Below are 26,288 nucleotides of genomic sequence, written 5' to 3' on the forward strand. Positions count from 1 at the left end.
CTGAACACATTCGGACAATGTTTCAAACCTTTTTCCAGCAATTTAATTTCAGTTTCTTCGAAATGTACGTCTGTAAAATTTTTCACTTTTTCGTAAAACTAGATGGTCTACCAATGGGTTCTCCTTCATCCCCCCTTTTCAGTGAAATTTTTATGACACATTTGGAAAAGAAAATATTTTCCATAATGAATAATAATCTGACTGTATATGTACTGTACTGGAAGCGATATGTTGATGACGTATTTTGTATTTGGACTGGCTCGGATTCAGAACTCGAATCATTTCTAAAGCTTATTAACTCATTTTATGACGGTGTTCAGTTCACTTTGGAATTGGAAAATGTGGATAAATCACTCAACTTCCTGGATATTCAGATAAAAATCGTAAATGACCATCTTGATTTTGATATTTACAGAAAACCAACTTTTTCCGATGTTCTCATTCATAATAGTAGTTCACACCCTTATAGAATTAAAATGTCTGCGTTTCATTCCCTTGTGCACAGACTTATTTCCACTCCTCTATCGGAGAATAACTTCAAAAAAGAAGTTGAGATGTTAAAGTTATTAACAAAGAACAACGGCTACTCTCCTGACATAATAGATAAATTAATATTGAAAAAACAACGTGAAAAACTTTTAACTTGTATCTATCCACCTCAACCTAAAGATCAAATGAAGAGATTTGTATATATTAATTATATTCCACAGATTAGCGACATAGTTTGTAATAGATTAAGAAAAAACAGAGTTGATATTGTGTGTACAAACAAGAAAAATTTGAGATCAATGTTTTCTGATGGTAGGGATAAGTTAAGTGATTCAGAAAAAAGTGGTGTATATAAGTTGTTCTGTGACGAATGTCCTGCTTTTTATGTTGGTCAAACCGGTCGTTCTCTCAAAGTTAGGGTTGAAGAACATAAAAAATCTATTTTACAAAATAAATCCACAACGGGGTTTTCAACTCATTGTATCTCTTGTAACCATTTTATAGATTTCAATAAAACCAAAATTTTACACGAAGGAGAGAAAAGTAAGCGATTAGATCTTTTAGAATGTTTAGAAATATCTTCAGCACATAAACAAAAATTGCCAATTGTGAACGATCAGCTGGAGTTCCGCTTATCTCCGGTGTTAACATCTGTTTTGTTTGATGTATAATTTGTACCGTTTATTATTCTGTTTAGTTTTGAGAATGGGGTAAAACCCGAAACATGCATGTCAACGTAATATAATATTTTATTAAATTTGTGAACGTATAGTCAAGTGTTTTTATTTATTTATTAATAACGATGTTTCACCAAGTGTTGAGCGAGAGATCTATTTCTTTAAAAAAACTACAGCCTATATAGAGTCAAAAATAATTCAAGCCTAAGATACGCGCTGAGTACTGTCGATTCCGTCAAAAGTTGAATTATTTTCCTAGCCCAAAATTCGATCGAGCACTATTGACTCACCCTGTAAGTGCTGTTTGAATTTAACGAATTATGAAAAATTACTGATGCATAAAATTTATTTTTGAATCGTCATTTTTTTATATGAAAATATACAGAAAGAATTATCTTAAATTATTGAATTTTTCGTCTTAACAGTACAAACTACCACCCTCGTTCTGTTTCCACTGTTTATGTACATAGTTGGAAATTTTTTCTGGTAATCCCAATTTTACGCAATCACTTTCGAGTGCCTCGATTTTGCCAACACCGACCAAGTAGCCGTTCAATCTAGCTGCGATATGAGATTTTTGTAGGAGTTCTGGTGTGAGACCAAGTTCTTCAACTAGCCAAGAGTGTTGTTGGAGTCTGTATTTTTGGTGATAACTGAAAAAAAAGATATGATGGTAAAACTACATTTACACCAATTTGCAGTTACGTCAATGGACAAATATTGCATGCTTGGTTTATTTGTAATTATTCTACAGCGAAAAATGTTTAGGAAATGAGATATTTGTAAAAATATCCCAAAAACCAATTTTGTGAACTTTGACCATAGATTTTAATAGTCGCGGACACCCTACCATATGTAGGTTTTGAGAGAACTTTTAGGATATCCAAATATAAGTTTGTTAAACTTATATCCAAATATAAGTTTAACAAACTTATATTTGGATATCCTAAAAGTTCTCTCAAAACCTACATATGGTAGGGTGTCCGCGACTATTAAAATCTATGGTCTATCACTTTTTATTTGGCCTGTTAGGTCAAATGAAAAGTCCCCGGTCTACTATAGTAGAACACATTTGGTGCTAAATTTCTTTCCAGCGAGCATTCTTTTGAGGTCTGAGAACAGGAAAGAGTCGCAAGGGTCCAGATTTGGCGAATACGGTGGATGCAGAAGCAATTCATACAATTTTGCCATTGTTTTCATTGATTTGTGTGTGACACGGCGCATTTCTTCAAATGTGGCCGTTTTTAACGATTTCATCCTTCAAACGATCCAATAACGCTATATATAATAATCGCTGTTGATGGTCTGGCCCTCTTGGAGGAAATCAATGAATATTATAACTTGCGCATCCCAGAATACTGATGCCATAACCTTGCCAGCTGACTGTTGTTATTCCTCGCTTTGGATTCGGTTCATTGTGTGCAGTCCACTCAGCTGATTGTCGATTGGACTCCGGAGTGAAATGATGTAGCAATGTTTCATCCATTGTCACATATATCGATGCAAAATTTCAGGTTGATATTGCACTCAAACAGCTCCAAACACTGTTTAGAACAATTAACACGTTGTTGCTTTTGATCGATAGTGAGCTCGCGAGGCACTCATTTTGCACACAGCTTTCTCATGTAAAAATATTCGTGAAGGATAATTGTACACTACACGTTCAGATGATATCTTCACAATGTCTGCTATCCCAATCAATTTCACTTTACGGTCATTCAAAATTATTTCGTGAACTTTTTTGATTTTTTGGGCGTCCACTGCTTTTGCCGTCTTCGGTGCTCATTTCACCACGTTTAAACTAGCATACCAATCAATGTATTGTTGAATTTCTGTAGATTTCATTGTTTGTTGTATATATTTGACTAATTTTGTACACTGCTCAACAATTGATAGGGATCACTTACTTGTTCTAAATTTATTTCTGAAATATTCGCTCCAAGATTATAAATTTAGTCAGATATCAGAGTATTTTCAGTTGATAATATGGTTCACTTGAGAAAAGAATGAAAAATGGAAAGTTGGAGAGAAAAAAGACTTTATTAGGAACACTCAAAATTCTGTGTTTGAATAACATAAAAATTTTATGATGAAACCACAAGTAGGCTGAAGTTTCGGTTAAGCTAGTACCTAGTTGGTCCCCCACGAGCTCGTCTCAAGCATTCTACCCTACGAGGCATACTTTCGATCAAACGATTTATAAAATTTTGGGGCAAATTCGTCCAAATATCCCGTAAAGCGTTAGAAAGGTCCTCCAGGTTATTGATCGGTTGTTCTAAGGTTGACAATTGTCTAGACATCTCAGACCAGACATGTTCGATGCAATTCATGTCTGGAGAGCGAGCTGGCCAGTCCATCCTATCAATAGCATGAGTTTCTAGCGCTTCATTAACCAGACGACTACGGTGTGGACGGGCATTATCGTCAATTAAAATGAAATTCTCGCCCACGGCAGCCGCAAACGGAACAATTATGGGTTCAATAATCATATCGTGATATCTCTGGCTGGTCATGGTGGTGTTCTGCAGAACAACCAACTCTGTGCGTTGGTTCAAACAAATGCCTCCCCATACACATATAGAACCTCCGCCAAAAGCTGTTGTGGGTACCATAAACTGTTCTGCATACCTTCGACCTCTTTCCCTCCAAGCAAGAATACGTCCATCGGAGTTGACCAAACAAAATCTAGACTCATCCGTAAATAAACATCGGCTCCAATCTTCAAGTGTCCAATTGCGGTGCTCCTCAGCCCATTGCCGTCGATGAACCCGGTGTTCCCTATTCAAACGGGGATGTTGTACCCCCCTAAGTGCTCTCAAACCACGAACATGTAGTCGTCGTCTTACAGTCTGGTTCGAACTTAGAACTCCTGTTGCAACTCTCAGTGATCTATTGAGCCGCGACGCCGGGTAAGTGGGATTTCTCCTAGCATTGAGGATCAAAAGACGATCTTGGGCAGCTGTTGTACTGCGCTGCCGACCTCCTCCATATACCTAAGCTACTGAGTCGTTTTGGATTAACCTATTCCAAGCCCGACTCACGACACTTTGCGAAACATTCAACCGGACACTTCTCGCTGGGACAAACCTTCCTGTATCCACCGTATGATTTGGTCCAGTTGCACAGGAGCCAAACGTCTTCTCGGCATGACTGATAAGCTGATATTGTTCTCATTTCTTTAATTATTGTCACCTTATGTGTTTGAACGAGAGAAAAAAACAGATTTAATAACAAATACCACATTGCTTTTCACTCCACCTGTAACAGCCTACAGATAATAATCGATTTTGTGAACAAAAGCCGATGAAGTGAGGAAGACTTTGATATAATCAACTCAAAACATCTTACTTTTTCCTTAGAGAACATATAATGTACAGATATTCACGAGATAACTTGAAAAAAATACAAATGAAGAGAAGTTCATAAGTGATCCCTAGCAATTGTTGATCAGTGTATTTCTAACACCCCATGTTTATTTGATGGATCGGAGTTGCTGAGAGTATTTGTATTTATTGTGTGAAAAAATACGAGTATTATTATTATAATGATGGTTGATTTTCCTGGTGCAGACCCTGGAAACTCTTCATCAAGCCAAGATTTTGCTTCAACACTATTTTTTTCCCTTCAGAAAGCAATATTTTATTAGCACACGAAATTCTTTTTTTTCTATCTTTTTTCAAATAACAAAAGTAGCTACACTCAAAACGCAAAATCTCACAAACTAATGGTCGGACTGCTGTCAAATTTTGACACGATCATTTGAAGGTTGGTACCAACTAAAAATAATATGGATTTAATACTAGCACCGCCATCTGTGCATCAGACCGGGGACTTTTCAATTGGCCTAATATTATACGAGTTCATAGCTGGGTATCTTCAATTCTGAGATTAGCACCTGCTTTTTATTAAGATTACTGGACTATCGAACAAAGAATCTGTTTTAAATTTTGCATTACAAAAGGAGGGTACTACTTCGAAGCGCTGAAAATGTGACATAGAGCTCAACCGAAACAACACATCAAAATTGAATTGATAATTTTTTTTTAATATTGAACTGTTTCTGCCGTTACTATTTGGTAGTTGATCATGATTAAAACAAGTTTTTATTATTACTAAGTTTTACTACCAATGTTATTTTTTAATTAATAGGTGAGAAGAAAGGAGAATTCGTGTAATTCTATGCAGCCTTCTATCCTATACCCTTTTCAGTTACTGTTTACAGTAACTTATAGGTATGGTTTCATTTATTAGTAAGGTTTCTCTGAATGAATTGTTTTCGATCTCATTAATTCAGATTGTTTTCATCTACATTCCAGGAATGATTGAAAACTGTATTGTTTATTATTGAAACGAATTTTATTAATTTTGGAATCATTTTAGTAAAATATAGTAGAAAAAATCCAGTTTTCCTGATGCTCATATATGTCTGGCCTCCGTGCCTAGATTCTTTCCTAGATATTGCATGTATAATATTCATAAAATGATTGTATGAAATCAGTTCTACATAATTATGTATTACCCATTTTGAATATCCAAGAAATCATTTTTAAGGCAAATCAGCTCAATAATTTCTCCGCGAAATGTTCTTTGTTACAATTCAATTTCTATGTTGAGCAATGAGACGAGATGTCATTGTTCTTCAAGCATAGTTTGCTTCTCCACCACGTTTTTATTCGCCTTATGGCAGAAAAACTAAAAGCTCACTGGGAGTACTATCGCATGTAATGGTCATCATAACTCATAACCTATAATGTTATTATAGGTCTATGGTAATGGTTTATACAAATTGATGCAGAACTCTATTCTGATGTGCTTTTTCAGATTTCTAGCCTTCATAATTTTCCAATTGGAGCATGTTTCTTATGATCATCGTTTCAGACTTCAAGGATCAATTTTTTAACACTTTCTTATAATTGTCCATGAAATATATCTTTTCCTTGTCCAATCTGGAAAAACCGTTAACTATACGAGTTAATGGTTGAATTTCGAAACTTGTTTATTCGAAAATGTTCATTTTCGAAATATTGCTGTAACTTCATCTGTTAAAAATTTTTCATTTCTTTAAAAATATTCTTTCGAAAAATTTTTACGTAGAATTCAATGACATAATTCCAAAAAAATGTAATGGGTCATACCAAAGTTATTAATTAAAGTAGAATTGGACGAATCACCCTATAGAGTTTCAATTGAGGCTTGATTATTGACCTAAATCCTAATAATCTAACGGTCTCCTCCGGAATCACCCTATATAGCAACGGTTGTTGAATCCCATCATTTGGTTGATATATCTGAGATAAAGTAACTAGGTACTTTTGAAAAAAGCAGTCTTAACTGAAAGAAGAAGATATTTCGAGAGTTATCACGTTAGTTTTGTTCGTTTAGGCTTATTTGTCTGGAAATTAATCATTTATTGAAACAATTGTGAAGCTTAATATCTAGGCTGCCCATGTATGCTGTCGAACGAATACTCTGTTTACTTTTGGAAATAAATAATTGAACTCTGTAGGTACTCACTCTTCAGCAGGGTAAAAGATTCCAGCTGGAAGTATTGTTGTGATCAACTTTTCATTTCTTTTATGTGATTCTTTCTTTACAGATATTTCAGCAATTCTTTTCTGATCGTCGTCATGGTACAGGATAAGGGACATATACTAGAAAATGAAAACGATTAAGAAAAGAACATGTGACTTTTTTAATTGTAGCTCAAAATATTATAGAATATAAAAGGCATAGAATTTTTCTAAATCAGATCAAATATTAATGAGAACAATTGAAAATGAAAGACACAAATGATGCATAAATACAAGAGTACCTACTTATTCATCATTCGTGTCTTTCATTTTCATGACTTATCAAGAGATAAGTACAAGATTTAGGTATTTACAATTATATTTTTCAATAGGAGCACTTAAGTGATTAATTACCTGCTTTTTGACACATGTAGTTAAACCATACTCGTGATTGTCCCAGAAGAGTTGAAGGAGTTCTTCGTAAGAAATTTGTTTTGGATCATAGTCAATTTCGATTACTTCTGTGTGGTCTCCTCTGAAAAACCAGTTAATTTCTGTGAATGCAGAGTAGTTTTGAGCCTATGAATCTTAGAATTTTCTTGTATACAGTGTGGTCCAACGAAAATTTAACATCTTGATTTTCCGGCTTTAAAATGGAAACGGTGGAAAATCACTCGGACCCTTCAATTTCTGATTTGAGGAGGAACAACTCTTCTGCTCTTCGAATTCCCGTAACAACAACCCTCTAAGGGTGAGTGCAACCCCTTGATTTTGAATAAGGATGAGAAGTGTTGCGATACCTCATTTTGAAGATCTGATCGAGTACTATCTGATCCTGTAATTTCGCTTCAAAATTTCCATCGACAACGAAACGACAGGTAAAATAGAGGAAGAGTACATACTTTTTTGAATAGTTTATTAAATGCTGGAAATGGCACCACTCACTTCCATGCAGTGCAGTAATGTAAGTTTTGGTGAGAACGTTCCCGTATGTTACTCAAGATTTCTGGTGAAATTTGACGACATTCATTAATGATCCAAGTTCGCAAATCATCCAGTGTCTCAGGCTGGGTAGCGTTAATCTTGGATTTCAGGTGACTCCATAGAAAAAAGTCCAGTGGAGCCAGATCAGGTGATCTGGGTGGCCACTCAATATGGAAAATTTTCATCTCAGAACTGACGCGACGGTTGAACGAAATAAGGTCTTCTGCATTCTGCAATACTCACACGAGGGCTGGATAAATATTTTTCCCCAATAGATTTGAATAAATTTGGTCAGTGAGATTAACAGGTATAAAAAAGGACCGATTATGTGATTTCTATAAATACCCGCCCAAACATTTAATTTTTGGGGTTGCTGAGTATGCACCTCAGGAAATAATCTTGATTTTCATCTGACCAATACCGACAGCTACACCAGTTAACAATGCCGTTCAGGTAAAATGAACATTTGTCTGAAAAACAGATATCGAAGATGTAATTTTGAATAGCGTTAATCATTTCACTGACCACTTCACAGAATTGGAGCCGACGATCGGAATCATCTTCATTCAGTTCCTGAACCAATCGTATCTTATAAGGATGGAATTTATGTTGTTTCAGGATTCTCATGATTGTTGTGCGTGAAACACCAGATACATCAGGCAATTTGCTAGTAGGTAGTCAAGGTCGGATCCATTGCTACATGACCTAACTAGGGATGTGTGGTTCGTTCAATTTCGACGAACCGGGTCGAATCAGATCCATGGCTGAGACGACCCGGTTCAAAAGACCCGTTCAATTGACCCAATGGTTCTTTTCAGCTCACTAGCTCAGATCGAATCATGTACGATTTGCGCATGATTCAAAGAACCGTGATCTGGTTCTTTCGTTCTTTGTATTTTTTTTTCTTTTTAAAGAATGTTAAGTTAATATCAGCTTTGTATTTGTTAGTCGGTATGTTTTTAATCGGATCGTGAATTTGTGATAATGATTTTTTTGAGACATAATCATAAACATAAAGGAGATTATCCATTATCATAAAGTTATCAGTTACTGAGATGGCAGAATATCATAAATTGATATCTGGTTCATGAGATGATTATGGACCTTTCGAAAAAATTTCAAAATCAAATATATATTCCTCGTTCAAATTAATGATTTTGGAATATTTAAATGACTAATGAAGAAGTAGAAGTAAAGCATGAATGTACAATGTACAGAACACAAAATTCACGAGGTCTTGAATTATTAATTTTAACGAAAACTACCTAATGATCATTACCTGTATCTATTCCAACCAAATAAATACAGAAGATCTGAAATCCTTAAACTGATATTAACCCTAATTAATATATCTTGTTCCGGAAAAATATTCATTTTGATGAACTTTACAGAGTTAGGTTTGAATATATAGTTGAAAAAATTCTCAACAAATAATGAAAAATATTTAAGACCATAACATTTTCAAAAATTAATAATTGGTGCATCTAAGAGAGGGCAATTACAGAGCCCAGTTTCTTTTACTATCTATCATCTTTCTTCAAAACCGGGTGCCAAGTGCCGAACCGATGATTCATTTGCGAAATGGATGTTTTTTATTATTACCATAATTATATTCCTTTAAGGTCAGTCCAAACCGAAACCCATCTACCAAGGCTCGGATAACGAACCATTCTATGGATCTTTGGGTCCTAAAAGATACTCAGATAGAATGAACTGAATGTGAAAGTTTGGCTCATTCGGATCGGTTCGAACGAACGAATCATTTTCAGAGAGACGACCCGATCGAACCATTCGTTCTGAAGACCCGGGTCTTTTGATTCGTTCGTTCGTGAACAACACATCCCTAGACCTAACGTAACTCGCTTCGTCTCTTTCATGCACCCTCTTTTTGTTTCCGACTGAACCAGTAGCGTCAAATTTGGCAACTAGTTGCACAAAGTCAGCAGCGGATACATTTTTTTCAGGATGTCGTTCCTTGAATAAAGTTTTCTTCTACGGAATACACCATTTTAATTCTGCTAAAAATTTACAATCGCTTTGACACACTTGTAATGTTTTTAAAAATTCACGATATGCTAAGGTGAATCCAAAACATGGTATTCTATCTTTTTGGACAAGAAATTAATAATTTTTTTGGACATAAAATTAAAAACATAACTACTAAATATTCTCGAGATAAATTTCATCACTTTGCCTCTTTCACTATTTTCGATGTTATTTCATTATCGATGGATATTTTGAAGCGAAATTTAAGGGTCAGATAGTACTTGATACGATTTTCATAATAAGTTATCGCAACACCCCTAATCCTTATTCCAAATCAAGGGCTTGTGCTCACCCCCATTAGGGGGTTGAAGTTACAAGGATGAAAAAAGGGGAAAAGATGTTCTCCCTCGAATTAGAAATTTGACAGGTCCGAGCGATTTTCCACATTTTCATTTTAAAGAGGTGTTGAGTTTCCGTTGGACCAACCTGTATAATAAATAATCGATCATATAGCTTACTATTAAAACTTACAATTTTCTGTATTCTGGGTCGATAAGGGTACCTCCTGCATACCCAACTCTTGTCCTTAGTATACCTGGCTGTGCACCAAATAGAGCATCACTGGCCCAAAAGCATCCCATTCCAAATGTGGCTTTTTTGAATGGAATGTCGATATCATGCTGAATTCCAGGCATGTTCTACAACAAAAATAAAATGCGGTACATTTTATTAAAAAATACAAAAAATCCAAATTTTTCTTTGAGGATAAAGAAATATATTTTAATACAAAAGAGACATTGTAAAACAAATTATTTTTGTTGGAAATTAAGTTATGATAGTATGAAATATATTTTTTTAATTCGCTGTTCATATTATAGGGTTGAAGGTTTGAAGGTTATTGTAAGTATCTTCAGTTTCTGAAGACGATTGCATCATTGTCGAAACGATTACAGGTTTTTGGAGGTTTTTGTTTTTGTGGAGAATCTAAAAATCTAAAAGTCGAATGATCGAATCTTCGAGAGACCATCATATTTATCTTATTATAAACACTGTTTGGTTTATTACTTTGTAATTCATGCTCATATTGTGTCTTTGGAGACCACAGATCGATAAATGGGATAATATGAGATTTGATTAATTAATCGCATCATACGTCAGTTCTTTCCTTGTTTTTCTCAATATTTTACTTAAATTAACTATGATGATTCTGGTGACGTGATAAACACGAAATTTTACACGAAGCTTTAAATGCTGGCTATATCTTCATCTACATGCGAAATTTTCACTCTGTTGTCAATGAAATATTTATTTTTCGATATTCTGCTTGAATATCTTCAAAAAATTATATCGATGTCATTTCAATATTATAGACAAGTCGATTCATATGTCCCCATAAATAAAAGTCTAACGGATTGAGATCCGGTGAACGAGGCGGCCATGGAATTAGTCCCAAATGAGTCCATTTGTTAGAGTTATTTGAGTTAACCAAACATCTACTTGTGTCCCTTTATAGTGTATGTGGTGGTGATGCACCATCGTGCTGTTACCATATATTTTCAACAATATTGAGCTCTTGATCATCAATGAAGTCAAAAAGATTGTCCTCCAAAAATTTTTGATCCAAATCTGAATTTAGGTGATCATTTATAACATCTATTGGCATCAAATTATTGTTGAAAATCTCACGTTGACAAATCTTTTTGGTCTAATGGTTTAGTTGTTGATACCGTCCTTAGTGAAACAAGCTTCATCAGGACATCAGAGCACTTGACAATCGATTATTTTTGTGTATGTTGTTGAAAAACCATCAACAAAATTCTAGTTGTCATATGAACTGGTATTTCATTCGGCCCATTTTTAAATCAAACATGAAACTAAATCACCTCAAATTCTTGTAACTTCTCAACGAAAACGAATCGGTTCATATCTGTCATCTGGCAAAGTGTGTCACAGAGCTTGTAGAAAGACCTGTATATTATCGTACATCCTGAAGATAAATTCTTAAATAATTTTCGAACGCTAGAAGTGAGAAGTAGAATACAAGAGATAGAATAAAGAGAGGGGATTGTTATTATTATTATTATTATTATAATGAGGTGAAGAGTTGAGGCCAAGCCTATAAACTCACAAAATTAAATATATGAAAAATACACCGAAACTTAAAAAAAATTAATTACAAAAAAAAAGAAATTCACAGCTCCACAAGTAGCACTCACTCGCGACGAAACCAGGTGTCATAGTTATTTTTCAAAGCGTTCACAAAAACTGAGCTCTCCACCGATGAAGGTAAAGAGTTCCAAGCGGAAAACACGCGGTTTGTGATGAAGTGCTGTCTTTACAGCTGCATCTTATATAAATTTAAAATCATGAAAATTAGGTAAATTTATTGAAAATATTCATATCCGAAAAGTATCAAATAAAGTCAAAAGCTCTTTGTGTTTTCGCGTTATCGTGAAATGTTAAAAAAAAAAAAACTGTTACGAGAGATTGAGCTTCCAATATACCATGCGGTTAGTAGTGCAAGTACAATTACCTTGGCCTCGATGTAATTGATACATTCTCAGTAAGTAGGTAACGTATTTCGTCTCGCACATGTCTACACGAATTGTTCGCATTCGAGACATATTATTTTTGGGATGCTCTTTCAGTTTTTGAAGGCACGTGTTGCTTTAATTCTCGACAAGTCAGGTTTTATGAAAATATCGAACCAACGCAGGTATTGCGTCAGAGAAAATAATGGTCCTAAAACATTGCCAATTTTGCACGGTGCTCGATTTGTTGGAATTTCGTGACTGGCATACGTTTTTCCATGATTTTTTCTAAAACATGCATCTGCCAAATTGTTAGCAAATGCTCATTTAAAAATTTTATCATTGGTGATTTAACATTTAAATGATAAGAGTTGAAGTAAGAATAGAAACATTCAGAAAACGAAATTCACCTTAACGTTGACTGAGGCTTCTTATACCTTTATAAAAACCATTAAAACACACAAGAAAAAACTGTGACCATAATTGTGACTGTCGGAATTTTATCGAAGAAACCATCAAGATAAAATACTTGGGCGTGTACAAAGACCGATTTCTAAGATTGTATGAGCAAAAAATTCAAACTGTTAGTCAATATATTATCCAACGAACAATATCTACAATTTATATTGCGTTAGCGCAGTCAATTTTGAAAAATGGTATAGCTGGTTGGGTTGCAGCTCATAGAACTCATCTCGAAAGTTTGGAAACCACTCAGAAATTCATTCTGAGGAAAATTATTGAATAGGGATTGTTTACTCATCTCACTCTCCATTCAATGAAGCTAAAGTGTACATAATTGAACAATTATTCCACAAAAATGCTCTGTTGATGATCTATAAACACCGTGAAGATTATGTAAGGTATCTTCCTCATGACACTAGGAGTCAATTCCAAAATCCAATACAAACACCGCAAATAAGTAAACAAATCCTCAAAAACATGCCTCACACGTAGGTATATTAGGTCAATTGAAAAGTCTACGGTCTGATGTACAGATGACGGTGCTAGTATTAAATCCATATGATTTTTATCAAGTACTTACCTTCAAATGATACGTGTCAAAATTTGACAGCAGTCCGACCATTAGTTTGTGAGATATTGCGTTGTGAGTGTAGCTACTTTTGTTATTTGAAAAAAAAGAATTTCGTGTGCTGATAAAATATTGCTTTTTGAAGGGAAAAAATACAATTGAAGCAAAATCTTGGCTAGATGAAGATTTTCCGGGGTCTGCACCAGGAAAATCAACAATCATTGATTGGTATATGCTAAGTTTAAACGTGGTGAAAAGAGCACCAGATTCTCAGGGTTCGGGATCCGAATCAATATAATTGTATAGGATGTCCCAAATTCAATGCTCACTGACATAAAAATTAGCGAAAAATCTTTAAGGACCACTGATTTCTTTTTTCGAATTGATAAAATATCAGAAAGCAAGTCATAGATATCTTGATTATTCGTTCTCGAGTTACAGGGTGTTTCTGAAGTAATTCGTATCTTGGTTTCTGTCCGAGATATTCGTGAAATTCTCTAACGGGATCCGAATCAATATAATTGTACAGGATGTCCCAAATTCAATGCTCACTGACATCAAAATTAGCAAAAAATCTTTAAGGACCACTGATTTCTTTTTTCGAATTCATAAAATATCAGAAAGCAAGCCATAGATATCTTGATTATTCGTTCTCGAGTTACAGGGTGTTTCTGAAGTAATTCGTATCTTGGTTTCTGTCCGAGATATTCGTGAAATTCTAAAACGTTTTTTTCAGTCATTTTTATGCTTTATATGATACTTATAACATATCATACAAATTGATTTCCGCTTTAAAGGTATAGAAGAGAGTTTCTTACTCATTGCCTATATTTAGTGCTGGTTTTTTCATATGCTAATAAATACATTTATTCCGAAAGCGCAGGCTTCATCTGCGAATCAACCTGCACTGTAGGAAACATTTATTTATTCGCATAAAATCGGTCTTTATAGTGACTCACCCTGTATAATTTTGGAAAGCTCGTATATGCGAAATTTTTTAAAAAGTCAATCGGGTCAATGTTCTTTGCACCTTAATCGTTTTGCTAATCTGTTAAGGTAAATGAGGTACTGAAACTATTACATAAGAACAACCTTGTTTGAATATTTTGCTATATGATGTTATGCATAATTATTTGACGAATTGAAATCACCAGATGACTATCAATATCTAAACGATGTCATATGCAGACCTTCTTTAACGTTTTAAAATTCTAAGATTGTTCTTCAAATTTGCTTGTGTAATAAAATTATAGTTTTACCTTTGTAATGATTTTTTGTAGGTGTTTTTTCACTAATATTTGAAAAAAATAACAGTCTATATTAAACATATTTTCAATTCTTTTGCGAAAACGAAAATTTACCAACATTTTTTTTCCATTCGCAAATTAAAAATATTCTCATTCTACAATGTTTATTGTTATTATTTGAAGGAATGATGAGAAAACCCCATAAAAATCGGTAGTTATAAGAGGCAAAATTTCGTTTCGAACTGAGCATTCACGTATAGGTGTCTTCACCTCCAAGAGGTCGAATTCACAGAAAGAAAGAAAAGTTTATTTACACGTTTTTACAAGATATTTTTCACAATAGTTTTTTGTTGATATATATAATTGCTAGTTCCTGCAAATAATTTTTGCTTGACTAGAGTTTTCGTAACACAGATGACATAAAGTCTATAAACAATTTTTTTTGTACAATGATGATGTGATACAGTTTTTAGGATGTGTATGATTTATGCAGGAAAATAAAAATAAAATTCACAAATTCACAAATCGTTCATTCACACTTCAATATTATGTTGTGAATGAAAGGAATTTTTTTCTTTCAATGAAGTATCCCAGTCTTAAAAACCTTTGCTGTAAAAAGATTCTTCTTCAGGGCCGCCGCCAGACATTTTGGCGCCCCGGCAAAATAAAATTTCGCCGCCCTGCTTTGCCTAATTTTAATGAATTTTTTTATAGGAGCCTGTCATTCCTCTCAGGCATCTTTTCAATTTCTTATGAAATCAAAGCATTCAACTCAAAATCACCTTATCAAATTTATCAAACGACGTTTTGTCGATTTCATCAAAAAACGACCTGCATTGTTTCAAAGTATGAAGCTCTATTCATAAAATTATAGTAAAAAGACGACGTAGATCTTAAAGGTGCAAAAAGTTTTGTTTTATTAACTGAATTTTAACCGTTGTTGTCGATCAAGCAGAGTCTGAATAACACTTGTCAAAAAATAGCGTTTCATCATTACACGAAATTCATTTCTCCTATTTTCCAAACAACAACTAATTTAGCGTCACCTAACCTTCAATATGTCGATCTCGTTCCAAAATTTTGACACGCATCTTTTGAAGATTTATATTATCGAGGAAAAAAGTGTTATGGCATTGAGTGACATGTTATCATCAATTGAATTATTCAGACAATAATTAATCCAGATAATATTTAAGTAACCAGATTACATCTGCTTACATGTTTAGAGCATGGATGACATTGATCATGAACTTGGTCGAAATTATTAATAGCAGACACGGAATAAGAACTACCAAATTTAAAGGTAGTTCACCTTGAGAATATGTAAAATACCGAAAATATATTCAAGAAATGGTAGTGGATATATTTACTCATAAATTGTTAGTAAGAACTGAATAGACATATTAAAACAAACTTGTTTGTTTACCTACATTCGAAATGACACCAGCATTAAAAAATTTAGTCGATAGAAATTTATGTTTTTTTATTCAGTTCCCATAGGACTCTATGAGTATAATATTAATAAAATCTTTCGAACTGACTGCAGGAAAATTATGAATGAAAAGATCAGGCGTCTTTATGTGAATATTTTGAGTACAGCATAGCTCTTTCTCGGAGAATGTTTCGAGGTGATATATCTCTCATGCTGTTTTTCCAAAATTCATGTTGATGAAAATAATAAACTGATATTGTATCAGTGCACAGATTAAATCACACCTAAAGTACTCAATTGGTATTTCCAGATAATCTTCTTCATCAACAACAAATCAAGAAGATGCCATAAATTAGGATTTGTTCTATTTATAATTAGATGTCTAGACCAATTATTTTATAAGTAGGTTACTACGATATCTATTTCGCTTTCGCACATAATATTTTAATCCAAATGAAACTGATAGTACAACTTTGCTGATTAAAATGAAGTTCTGGAACCAACATGATTCATTCATTGAATTTTGGCAGAATTAAGTACTCAAGTTGATAATTAATTTTATTATAATACAAAAAGTGCTGATTATTGCGAATTGTATTATTTTATATATTTTCTTTAATTAGTTTTTTCAGTTCGATCAATCATTTATTTAGACTTTTATATCGAATTTTATAATAATTGGAATCGCTATTTCTCTTTTATACTACTGTCCTCGATTTGCTATTTTCAGTATTATAACTCTCGAGGCGTTTATGTTTTATCATTTTTTTTAACATTGAAATGAATTTCAATAGCCATATCCATAACTTTGTAATACTTATAACAGTTATTAGTGTTGTATTGACTATTTCCCTCTTCCTAATTTCCACCAATCACAAACTCTCAATTTTGAATTGGTTTCAAGATGGGAAAACTGTAGGACAGCACCTGTCAGCAGTTTTTTCGAGTGTACCCGCGGCAAAACTTGACAGTTGTTGCAATGAAAATTTACAATACCTTTGATAACAAGTACCTAATTATGGTCTCATGAAATAGTCTCTTCGAATACCATTCGGGCATTTAATTTTTCATGTGAAGAAAACGAAAAAACACAATGCAAAGTCTGGGGTAGACACTAAATAAATAAATATAATAAATAAAGATTAACAGAATGACATAAAGATAAATAAAGATCAACAGAAATCCTGTATACGTATTTCAACAATTTTTATTTTGTTTCTGCTGACAATAGTCAAAGGTTCTGATTTGAATTATATTAATTCAAAGGATTTAAAATGAGAAGAAAGTTCAAGGTTTAGATTTTGAGAGATAGAAGAATATAATATGAACCATGTTGTTACATTTGTATTCCCCCTTTCCTCTAAGAATTCTATGTTTTTATATTCTTCTCATTTTTCAAAAGAAGACTGAGATGAGTAGAATTCGAAACAGATAGCAATGTGAGTCAATGTTCAACAAAATCCAGTTGTAGGTACCTATATGAAATCGGAATGTTGAAGGACTAGTATTCCTTAGTGGGTAATTATGAAAGAATTGTTTTTTTATTAATTCGACGGATTCGGCATTTCTCTGATGTGATACCGAATGATATTCTGACGTGCAAATGGTCAATTTTTACATCTTTCTATAATGTTCTTTAATATGTGAAAGGAATAAAGCTTTTATGATAAATTATTCAATAACAAATCATATATTATAATTCTTTAATTATTCGATGGGTTATGAAATTGACAACAAGAAGATGCAGTGTTTATTTTTTCGAATTGTGAATTGAAAAATGTAACTTACCGACAATGTAGGTATGTTTCATTTTTATGTGGGAACTTTTTTGTTTCCAAAAGAAAATTGTTCCAAAAAAGTGATAAATGACATTGTGTTTAAAGTAATGTTTATTATACCTATTAATTATATATAAGGTCAAGCAGAAATCTACTACTTGGTTTTGAAATACTGTTTGATTGTTCATGCGAAAATTTTCGAATAAATTACATGAATATGATTTTCAAGAAGTACCCGAAAGCTCCTGACTTCAGGTCAGTTCTTTTTCCATTGAATTTTCGGAATGATGACTGAAAAAAATTCTGTATTAATTTGCTGTTTTTCAAACGATATCATATACTTTCAGGTATCACTGAAAACAGTGAATTGAACTAACATTGTTGTATATTCAATAAATATTATTTTCTAAGGATCAAAAACACCGTATGAGATTATAGTAATTAATTATGTATTTATCATAAAATACGATTTCAAATGAAAGGAATAAATATGAAAAATGATATCTGATTAATTGCACATGAGCTTATAAGAATACAATTATTGGGAAATAATCGATTCAAATATTTGATTGAATGACTCAAATTAGTAGTTCCTGTTTTATAAGCGATATCGATTTACTCGGAATTATTGTTAAATGATAGTACGTATCTGTGATGCATGTGGAAAATGTAATAGTAGGTAATAATATTAAAATTAATATTTATGAAATTCAAAGCAAAACAAATACCTACATCTATGACAATTGAAATATTTTGTAATTTTAATGAAACATATCAATTTTTATGATAATTAATAATAATATGATAAACTTTAGTTAAAGTTTTTGAGTTTGAGAGGAAAGTTACTATGATATAATCAGCATAATAATATTGAAACAAATAGGGGGAAAAGTTTAGATCTTTTACGAGTGGAATTTTCATGTGAATCATGACATAACATGAGAAATTTTTGAAATCAGCAATTTCAATTCATTCAAGAAAGAAGAACTTCATGAAGGTAATGTGAGTGAATTTGAATTGAACCATGGCACCTCAGAATTAGGTTATTATAAAAAATGAGGATAGCACTGATGTGGTGTCTTAAGTTTCTGAGCTCATCATAACTGTATATTGATGGATATATGGTCTCCTCCTCCCGATTTCACAGCAAGAGGATACCATATTATATTCATCAATATACAGTTATGATGGTTGAAAGCTCAAAAACTTCAGACTTCATTGATATGAAGTCTGAAGTGACACAGGGTATCTCCTCAAGACAAAAGCGTTCAAAAAATACTATGCAAATTGATCTAGCTTCCTTATAATTTGTGATCTTGCAACCCTAATATCTCCAAAAAAAAAATGTACGCATACACATAATCAAAAAAGCTGATCAAAGTGAGGAAAGTACTGATGTACTTTCCTCACTTTGATCAGCTTTTTTGATTATGTGTATGCGTACATTTTTTTTTTGGAGATATTAGGGTTGCAAGATCACAAATTATAAGGAAGCTAGATCAATTTGCATAGTATTTTTTGAACGCTTTTGTCTTGAGGAGATACCCTTATATTTTCGTTTCAAACGATAAGGATATTGTTGACGAATTCATGGTCAAATTCAAGTATGTCCGGACTGACGTGAACATGATAACTCTCGAACGGAAGGAGTTAAAAAACTTGAATTTTTCAGGGTTCGTTAATGGGCATAATCGGACTAGGAGTTCCACGAATATCTAGGGATTCATAAATCCAAGTAACTTGACATTTTAAACAACTACTTGACTTGAAAATCAAGCTCGTGAAAAATTACTTATTTGAGTTTGACTTGATTTTAGATATTTATTATTTGATTTGATATCAAGCTACTTGATATTACTTGAGCTTGATATGCACGTGTCGCACGGAATATATTTCTGCAATCTCGTGCTCGCTCAAACTAAATAAGGGGATTCCTCGAGCGCCGAGAGACTGAAGCATTCGACAGTGTGATTTTATTAGTAGTTTTCTCACATTTCTATGGAATCTATTGGTAGTTTCAGAAATCTGGAAGCTGGAGCCACATTGAAAATGAAGGTTTGAAAAACCATTGAAATTAATTAATGTTTTTATTCAATATGGAAAAGACTCGGAAAAAGAGAATATTAGAAACAAGAAAATATATAGAATTTATTCAAAAAATATGACTAACATATATGTAATCATATGAAAAACTAAAAAGAATGAAAGTTTTTCTTAGGAAAATACAAAACGAATTTCGCCGAAGCGGCAAATATTGGAGGACGGCATTTTCTACTTTTTCCGAGAAATCCGAATTCTTAGGAGTACCTATGTATTGATTAAATTGTTTCAATTTCACAGATGATTTTTTTATCAAATCAACTAGGGTTGGGCGTGAGCACATTCGAATTTATAATAATGGTTCATCCGATTGTTTTACTCAATCATATTGAAGAAAACAAAGCGAAATGTTCAAGCGTTTTATAAAATAGAAACTCAGCAGGGCCCGCTTCAGAGGGGCGCATATTGGAGGGTGACATTTCCTATTTTTTCCAAGAAATCAGAATTCCTAGAAGAATGGATTGGAAAAATGGTTAAACGTTTCACATAAGTATATGATTTATAGTGATTTAATTTATGTTTCTTTTTCAAAAAAGTTGATATTTTCTGTTCTTTTATACAATAAGTTTAATAAATAAAAGTGTTTTTTGCAAGGTTTCTTCTCATTTCATAATTTTTTTATTGATGTGATTCTACACAATAAAACTGCTGCAAAATCAAGTAGCTTGATATGATTCAAGTACTTGATAAATGAATACTTGACTTGAGATTGAAAGACTACTTCTTGACTTGAGCTTGACTTAAAATCAAGTCAAGGTTGATATTCAACGAGTAGGAATATTTACAATTACTATTTCACACACTGTACAAAATTTCGAGTTGATAGCATCATCAGAGCCATAGAATATTCAAATAGAATAACGAAAAAAAATTCAATATTCCACTAATTTGTGCAAGTATGTACCTGAATATAAAATTACAATTTCAAGAATTATGCATTTTTTCTTGTTGATCGCGTTATTGAAATCACAAAAAATCAAGCAGAATATAAAAAAAAACTCAGGAAAGCACTGACGTGAGATTAGGGGCTTCATCATTCAGTGCCAATTGTACCCTTGAAGACGTCATATATTTATAGAGTCCTGACTCCTGAGGTCTCCAAGGGCGCGAATAGCGCATAAAGAAAGGACGAGCGGTTTTAAAATCTAGCTTTAGTACTCATGAAGTAATAAAATTTTAAAAATTTTATTCAAAATTCGGAATGAATGGATTTGGGTTCAAACCCCTCAGTGTGATATTTATCATTTCACTTTTTTCATACAAGGTTTGAAGTATGTTTTGATAAAAAAAGGAAATAATAAACAACAGTTTGAAATAAGCTGTATCTTGAAATGAGTCGTGACATTCTGTTAGATAGTAGAATTTAAACTATTGGGTAAATTTTTTTTTGTGTGAAGTGGTATAACAATATTTTTCCTGATTCTTCTAATTTTGATCGATCTCATCCATGGCTTTCAAGTTCATATTATTTCAGTAATAATGATGCCGAGGAAATAAAATAGGTATACACGATTTCTAGCAGCTCACTTACCGGTGTTTATAAATGTTGAGATACGAACGACAAAAACTTCTGAAGCGGCCAGCGATCTTAACCTGACGAGCGCACTACATAAACTGAGCAGGAAGATAAGCGAACGCGATCTAATGAAGGAGATATACCGCGCTCATTCCTCAAAAAAAAAATCAAAACCGCTCGCTAATTATTAGTTATTGCTGATTGTCCCACGCCAATTTTTGAATTTGATGGGATGTAATGATTGATTCACGTCATAGACGCACTGCATCAAGTATCATATATCATTCGAACAATGTAAGTTATTGTTGAGTTACTTGAGATGATAAGAGAATCATCTCAATTGTATGTACCTATTCAATTTATCAAGATTATATGTGCGACAAAAACGTACAAAAGTTGTTTCTTTTTCTTGTATGGTAAAGGGTTTTCCAACAATTCGAAATGAATATTATTTTTTAACATTTCTCATGTCATTTGTGTTCAGTAGGTTCAAGGGCGTAGAAATGGGGGGGTACTGGGGGTGATTGCCCCCCTAGATTTCCAAAATGAAAAATTTCAGAATTCTCTCAAAGACGAATAATTTTTCCATAATATGAATCAATAATCTTTTTACTTCTCTTTAAAATCGATAATTTTTCATTATCTATCCGCTTTGTCGGCGTCTACCTTGTTTTATCATCTGTGATTTTTGCATTCGTCATCGTCATCGATATTAAAGTTGAATTTTTTTCTCATAGCACCTTTCCTTCACAAGATATTTAATTTAAATTTGGTATAGATATTCCAGATTAATGTTTTCATCATGTGATATGCTAATTTTGAATGCAAATCTGAAGGTGCTTCTTTTCCCCAGAAATTTTTCATGAACATGAACGATTATTTTACATAAACAAAATGCATTTCAACACAGATGCATCTGTTATTCGCAATATTCGGTAATTTATTCTGCACTTATTTTCAATGCTTATTCTAGTGATGCAATTAACATAAAATTTAACATTCAGTTTTAAATTGTTATTTTACATTTACATTCGAAATCTCAGCTTAATTTTCCTTATTTTTTTTATAGGTTGTTGGCTTTGGCGAGTCTAATAAGTCAGAACTGTTGTGAGTACTTTTGAACCCTTAATGTTAATAGTGATTTTTGGCGTTATTTTTTCAATTGTTAATTGTTGTTTGTTCCGCGACTTCGTCCGCGTGAAAACTACGACTCAAATGAAAATTGAGATCAATTTATCTGTGAAAACTGTAACAAAATTCGTTCAGTATTGTCTCAGATTAGCATGTACATGCCACTTAGCCTGAAATGGTTAAAATTCTTTTTCGTATTCTTTTATAATTTTTTAAATTTCGTTTGCATTTTTAATGTAATTAACTAAATGTATAGACACACGGTTTCTACCTCAACGAAGCAATAACAATCACTTTTAGCAATACAAAAAATACTTATCAATCTACCAAGTTAGGGAAAACAGGGCTGACATCTCAGGAAATCAATGACACCAAATTCAGAACAATTTGGAAGCAATTACAAAAAAGGTTTAATTAAAATCAAAATACATAAAAGCTAAAACTAAAATTGTAATTAATTAACAGTTACACTTTCATATGAGTTTGTTGAAAAGAGTCAGAACGTTGCTTCAATCAAGAAAGACCGCTTTTTGCTTTTTGTGCTCCCTGCTTCTTTTATCGCCATGCTAATTTTGCGCCAGCAGGTGATCACTTCGATCATCGATTTCAAAATTTCTACTAGCAAAATCCAAAATGCATTTTAGAACACCCTGAACAACTTTGGTTTCATGTCGATTTGGGCCGTAGATCGCTCTGTATAAAACTGTACAAGATAATGGGTGCACTTTGATCAACCGAAAATATGATATTTTCGGTATTTACATATCGTGTTCTACTCCTCTAATTTTGACAAAAATTGGTTTGGATGTGTAAGTCAGGTACAGTGGTTTCGTGAAAGTTTCAGCATTTTCGGATATATCTACTGCCATCAAATATTAGATCAATATTTATTGTTTTAATTCTCGGATTTTAAAGAGTTTTTAGGTCTTTTGATTAATTACGGTTTGCGTTGTGCATGCGTAAATGAGATTTTTTCGGCAGATAATTGTGTTACCTTTGAATATAGATTATTAATGTTCTTGGAGTGTTGCAGAACAGAAAATAACCTAGCGTTGAGGGTTGACTTTTTAGGAGCGAATGACGAGAAAGTAGTGCTATACCCATTGTTAGAGAATTTTTATATAATCTGCTCTATTTTATGTTTGAATTTGTATATAGGTTTTTTCAGGATGTTAATAGGCCCGATAAATCTTATTGCAGTAATGATTGTATCTTCAATAAGTTAATTCACTTAAAAAGAAAAGTGGAACATTTTTAATTACCTACTTTGTTCTGTTACCTATATTATTACTGGATTTGTGAAGATCAGGTGTAAACAATACAATTTAATTGAATAGGATAATTCACAATCGGTTATTCCATTACTCAGAAATTATAAAGCTTATGGACTTATCCTTGAATTAAGACCTATTACTTTTTATGATAAGTAACGCCCTGTATGCTGCACACAGATATATCCTGCATGTAGCATGTTTGTTATGATTTTGCCAATTTCATTAGTTCAATCGTTGGTTTATCATTTTGAACAGACCTATTCTTGAGTTTTATTCTTAGACAATAACAATATCGATAATGAAGATTTTCGAATAACTATAATGTAGAAGGAAGCGCAAGGATTGTGAACATTCTTTTTCTGTTCGAATTCAATCAAGCCCATTTCACCCTGACCTCGGGAATTAGATATCATCTTCTTGCTTCATAGTGTAATGACTCTTTGCTTTTCGTGGGCTGCGCATCTCTCGGAGGATTGGCACTGCTTGAGACATAAACCCAACCGTGCTAACGTAAAGTCCGCCACGCTCTATTAGGGAGGTGGAAGATGTATAAGGCAGGGAACACTGAGTTCCATACAGAAGATTCCATCATTGTTCCTGGGATAAAGCATCGCAATCCTCTGAGGAGGGTGAACCATCAAATAGATATCGTTATGGACAGTGTTCTATTGAAATTTCAACAATTCTTCTATTTATTGGTATTGCTATTATTCGATTGACTAGTAGATGATTTTAAATAACAAACTGGTAGATCGATAACTTTTGTATTCTTTGGATATTATACCTTTTATCAAGACATAATTATTATGAGTAGTGTAGAATATGATAAAATTATGTCTTGGACTGGTGACTTGTTCCTGTATCAAATGTAGTTGAATCAGAAGTGGCCGATTAAGATAATTGAATAATACAAATCCATTAGAATAAGTCATCGTTTCCTTCAATTGATATCCATTATACAGACTGATTTTTCATATTATCGATCATTCGTTGATTTATAGTTACCTACCTACTCTACTTAAAAGCGCCAAAATAAGAAAAGTATGCTGTGAAATGTTTCATAGCAGATTATGGTGTAGGCTCTGTTTTTGTCATAACGTCAAATAATTCAAATAACCTACACTTTGTTGTCTTTTCTTACCAAAATATCACAATTTGCATTTTCGTGCATTTACAAACAACAATGCAATTTCTTATAACTAACATCTCTTTGCTGGGGGTGCTGACGGTATTAGAGTTAGGTGAAAAAAATTACACCACGTAGATCAAAACATCTTTTTTTCAATTAATTGAAGTATTGAGTAGAAAAAACCGTTGTTATGCTGTGAAATGAAAGATATATATCATTGTCTATCATGAATTCTATAGATAGTTTTCTAAAATGAATAGCATAATGAAACAAAAAACTTGTAGAGAAAATTTAATCAAACCTAAGTATAATTTCAGCTTAGCCTAATAAATGGAATATGAGAAAATATGGCCTCGAAAAAATGTAAAAACAAACAGCAGGATCCAACCATTCTTTGGTATATATATTTTTGTGGTCAAAAATTCAAATATTCATTTCAATAGCTGATAGAAACTGGATATTATCTTAAAAACCTTATCGTTATTTAAGAAAACGATATTTCGAATCAAGGTTCAAGCTCCACCCTGTTGAAACAACCTTCTGGCAAAGCTCTAGCTATCTGTTCAATGTTATCCACATCTTTTTGTAGCCTCTGTATTTCTCTTTCGTAATCGGCCATCATGATATTATGAGCGTCCTGCTGCTTCTGCAACTCAGCAAGTTTCTCATCCAACTTTGCTTCTTTGACGCGGTTTTCAGCTTGCTTATATTTCAACTGAAGTCGGTCCAGAGCTTCTTCATCAATATCTGGGAGGTTCTCCAACTCGTCGATTATTGCTTGTACATTTTTTAGTAAATCGCTGACCTTCGCTCCTGCCTCATGGGTTTCCTTGCCAGCTATTCCAACCTGGAATGATATAAAGTATCAGCTCTGATCTAAGATCGCCATATACTGTACAAACTGGAAAGGTATGGGATAAGAGGAGATGCCTTGGAATGGATTAAACCATACTTAAGTGAGAGAACTCAAAGAACTAAAATTGTCAAAGATGGAAAAGTAAACAAATCAGATATCAAGGAAAATAATATAGGAGTACCGCAGGGTAGCATACTGGGGCCATTGCTATTTATTGTGTTTGTGAACGATGTGATTGGAATTGTACGATCAAGAGGCGCATGCCACATCACAAGTTATGCAGATGACAAAAATATATTAGTTGCAAATGCTAGCTATCCTGATCTGATAGCTGAAGCTTCCAGTCTATTTCAACAGTTGGAACAATGGTTTTTAAATAATGGATTGATTATGAATACTGACAAAACTAATGTTATCCTGTTTCGAACTAAACAGCAACAGATTGAGACTCCTAACAGTATTACGCTATCAGGTCAAGGCATAAAACCAGAAAATTCCACACAATTTCTAGGGATCACTATACAAGAAAATCTAATATGGACGGAACACATTGAAAAATTGGGAAAAAAACTTAACTCAGTGGCATACTCCATGAGAGTTATTCAAAAGTATTTGAAT

General features: G+C 33.1%; 2 protein-coding genes across 4 annotated transcripts in view; both read right to left on the minus strand.

Moving 5' to 3' along the window:
• Positions 1-1,494: 1,494 nt before the first annotated feature.
• Positions 1,495-21,450, minus strand: LOC123672081 (peptide methionine sulfoxide reductase). Its single transcript, XM_045606064.1, has 5 exons — positions 21,296-21,450; positions 10,178-10,344; positions 7,091-7,211; positions 6,681-6,817; positions 1,495-1,819 (listed from the first exon to the last, which is right to left on the minus strand). Exons 2-5 carry the CDS (start codon positions 10,339-10,341, stop codon positions 1,585-1,587), a joined length of 657 nt encoding a protein of 218 aa, XP_045462020.1. The 5' UTR covers positions 10,342-10,344; positions 21,296-21,450; the 3' UTR covers positions 1,495-1,584.
• Positions 21,451-25,092: 3,642 nt separating this feature from the next.
• The window catches only part of LOC123672068 (laminin subunit gamma-1), a 76,913-nt gene continuing 75,717 nt past the window's right edge, over positions 25,093-26,288 (minus strand). For all 3 annotated transcript variants that reach the window (XM_045606042.1, XM_045606044.1, XM_045606043.1), the window contains one exon: positions 25,093-25,661. In XM_045606042.1, coding sequence (XP_045461998.1) covers positions 25,320-25,661 — 342 coding nt within the window. In that variant the 3' untranslated portion in view covers positions 25,093-25,319. The remainder of the gene's footprint in view (positions 25,662-26,288) is intronic.

This window comes from Harmonia axyridis, chromosome 2 (assembly GCF_914767665.1).
Source record: "Harmonia axyridis chromosome 2, icHarAxyr1.1, whole genome shotgun sequence".
In the NCBI taxonomy this organism is placed as follows: domain Eukaryota; kingdom Metazoa; phylum Arthropoda; class Insecta; order Coleoptera; family Coccinellidae; genus Harmonia; species Harmonia axyridis.

Bases quoted from the DNA above. Each gene is read 5' to 3' on its own strand.
- LOC123672081 (XM_045606064.1), bottom strand. From the start codon at position 10,341: ATGCCTGGAATTCAGCATGATATCGACATTCCATTCAAAAAAGCCACA. The intron at 7,212-10,177 runs GTAAGTTTTAAT...CTGGTTTTTCAG, and splicing joins GACCCAGAATACAGAAAATT to AGGAGACCACACAGAAGTAA. The intron at 6,818-7,090 runs GTAATTAATCAC...TTCATTTTCTAG, and splicing joins CTACATGTGTCAAAAAGCAG to TATATGTCCCTTATCCTGTA.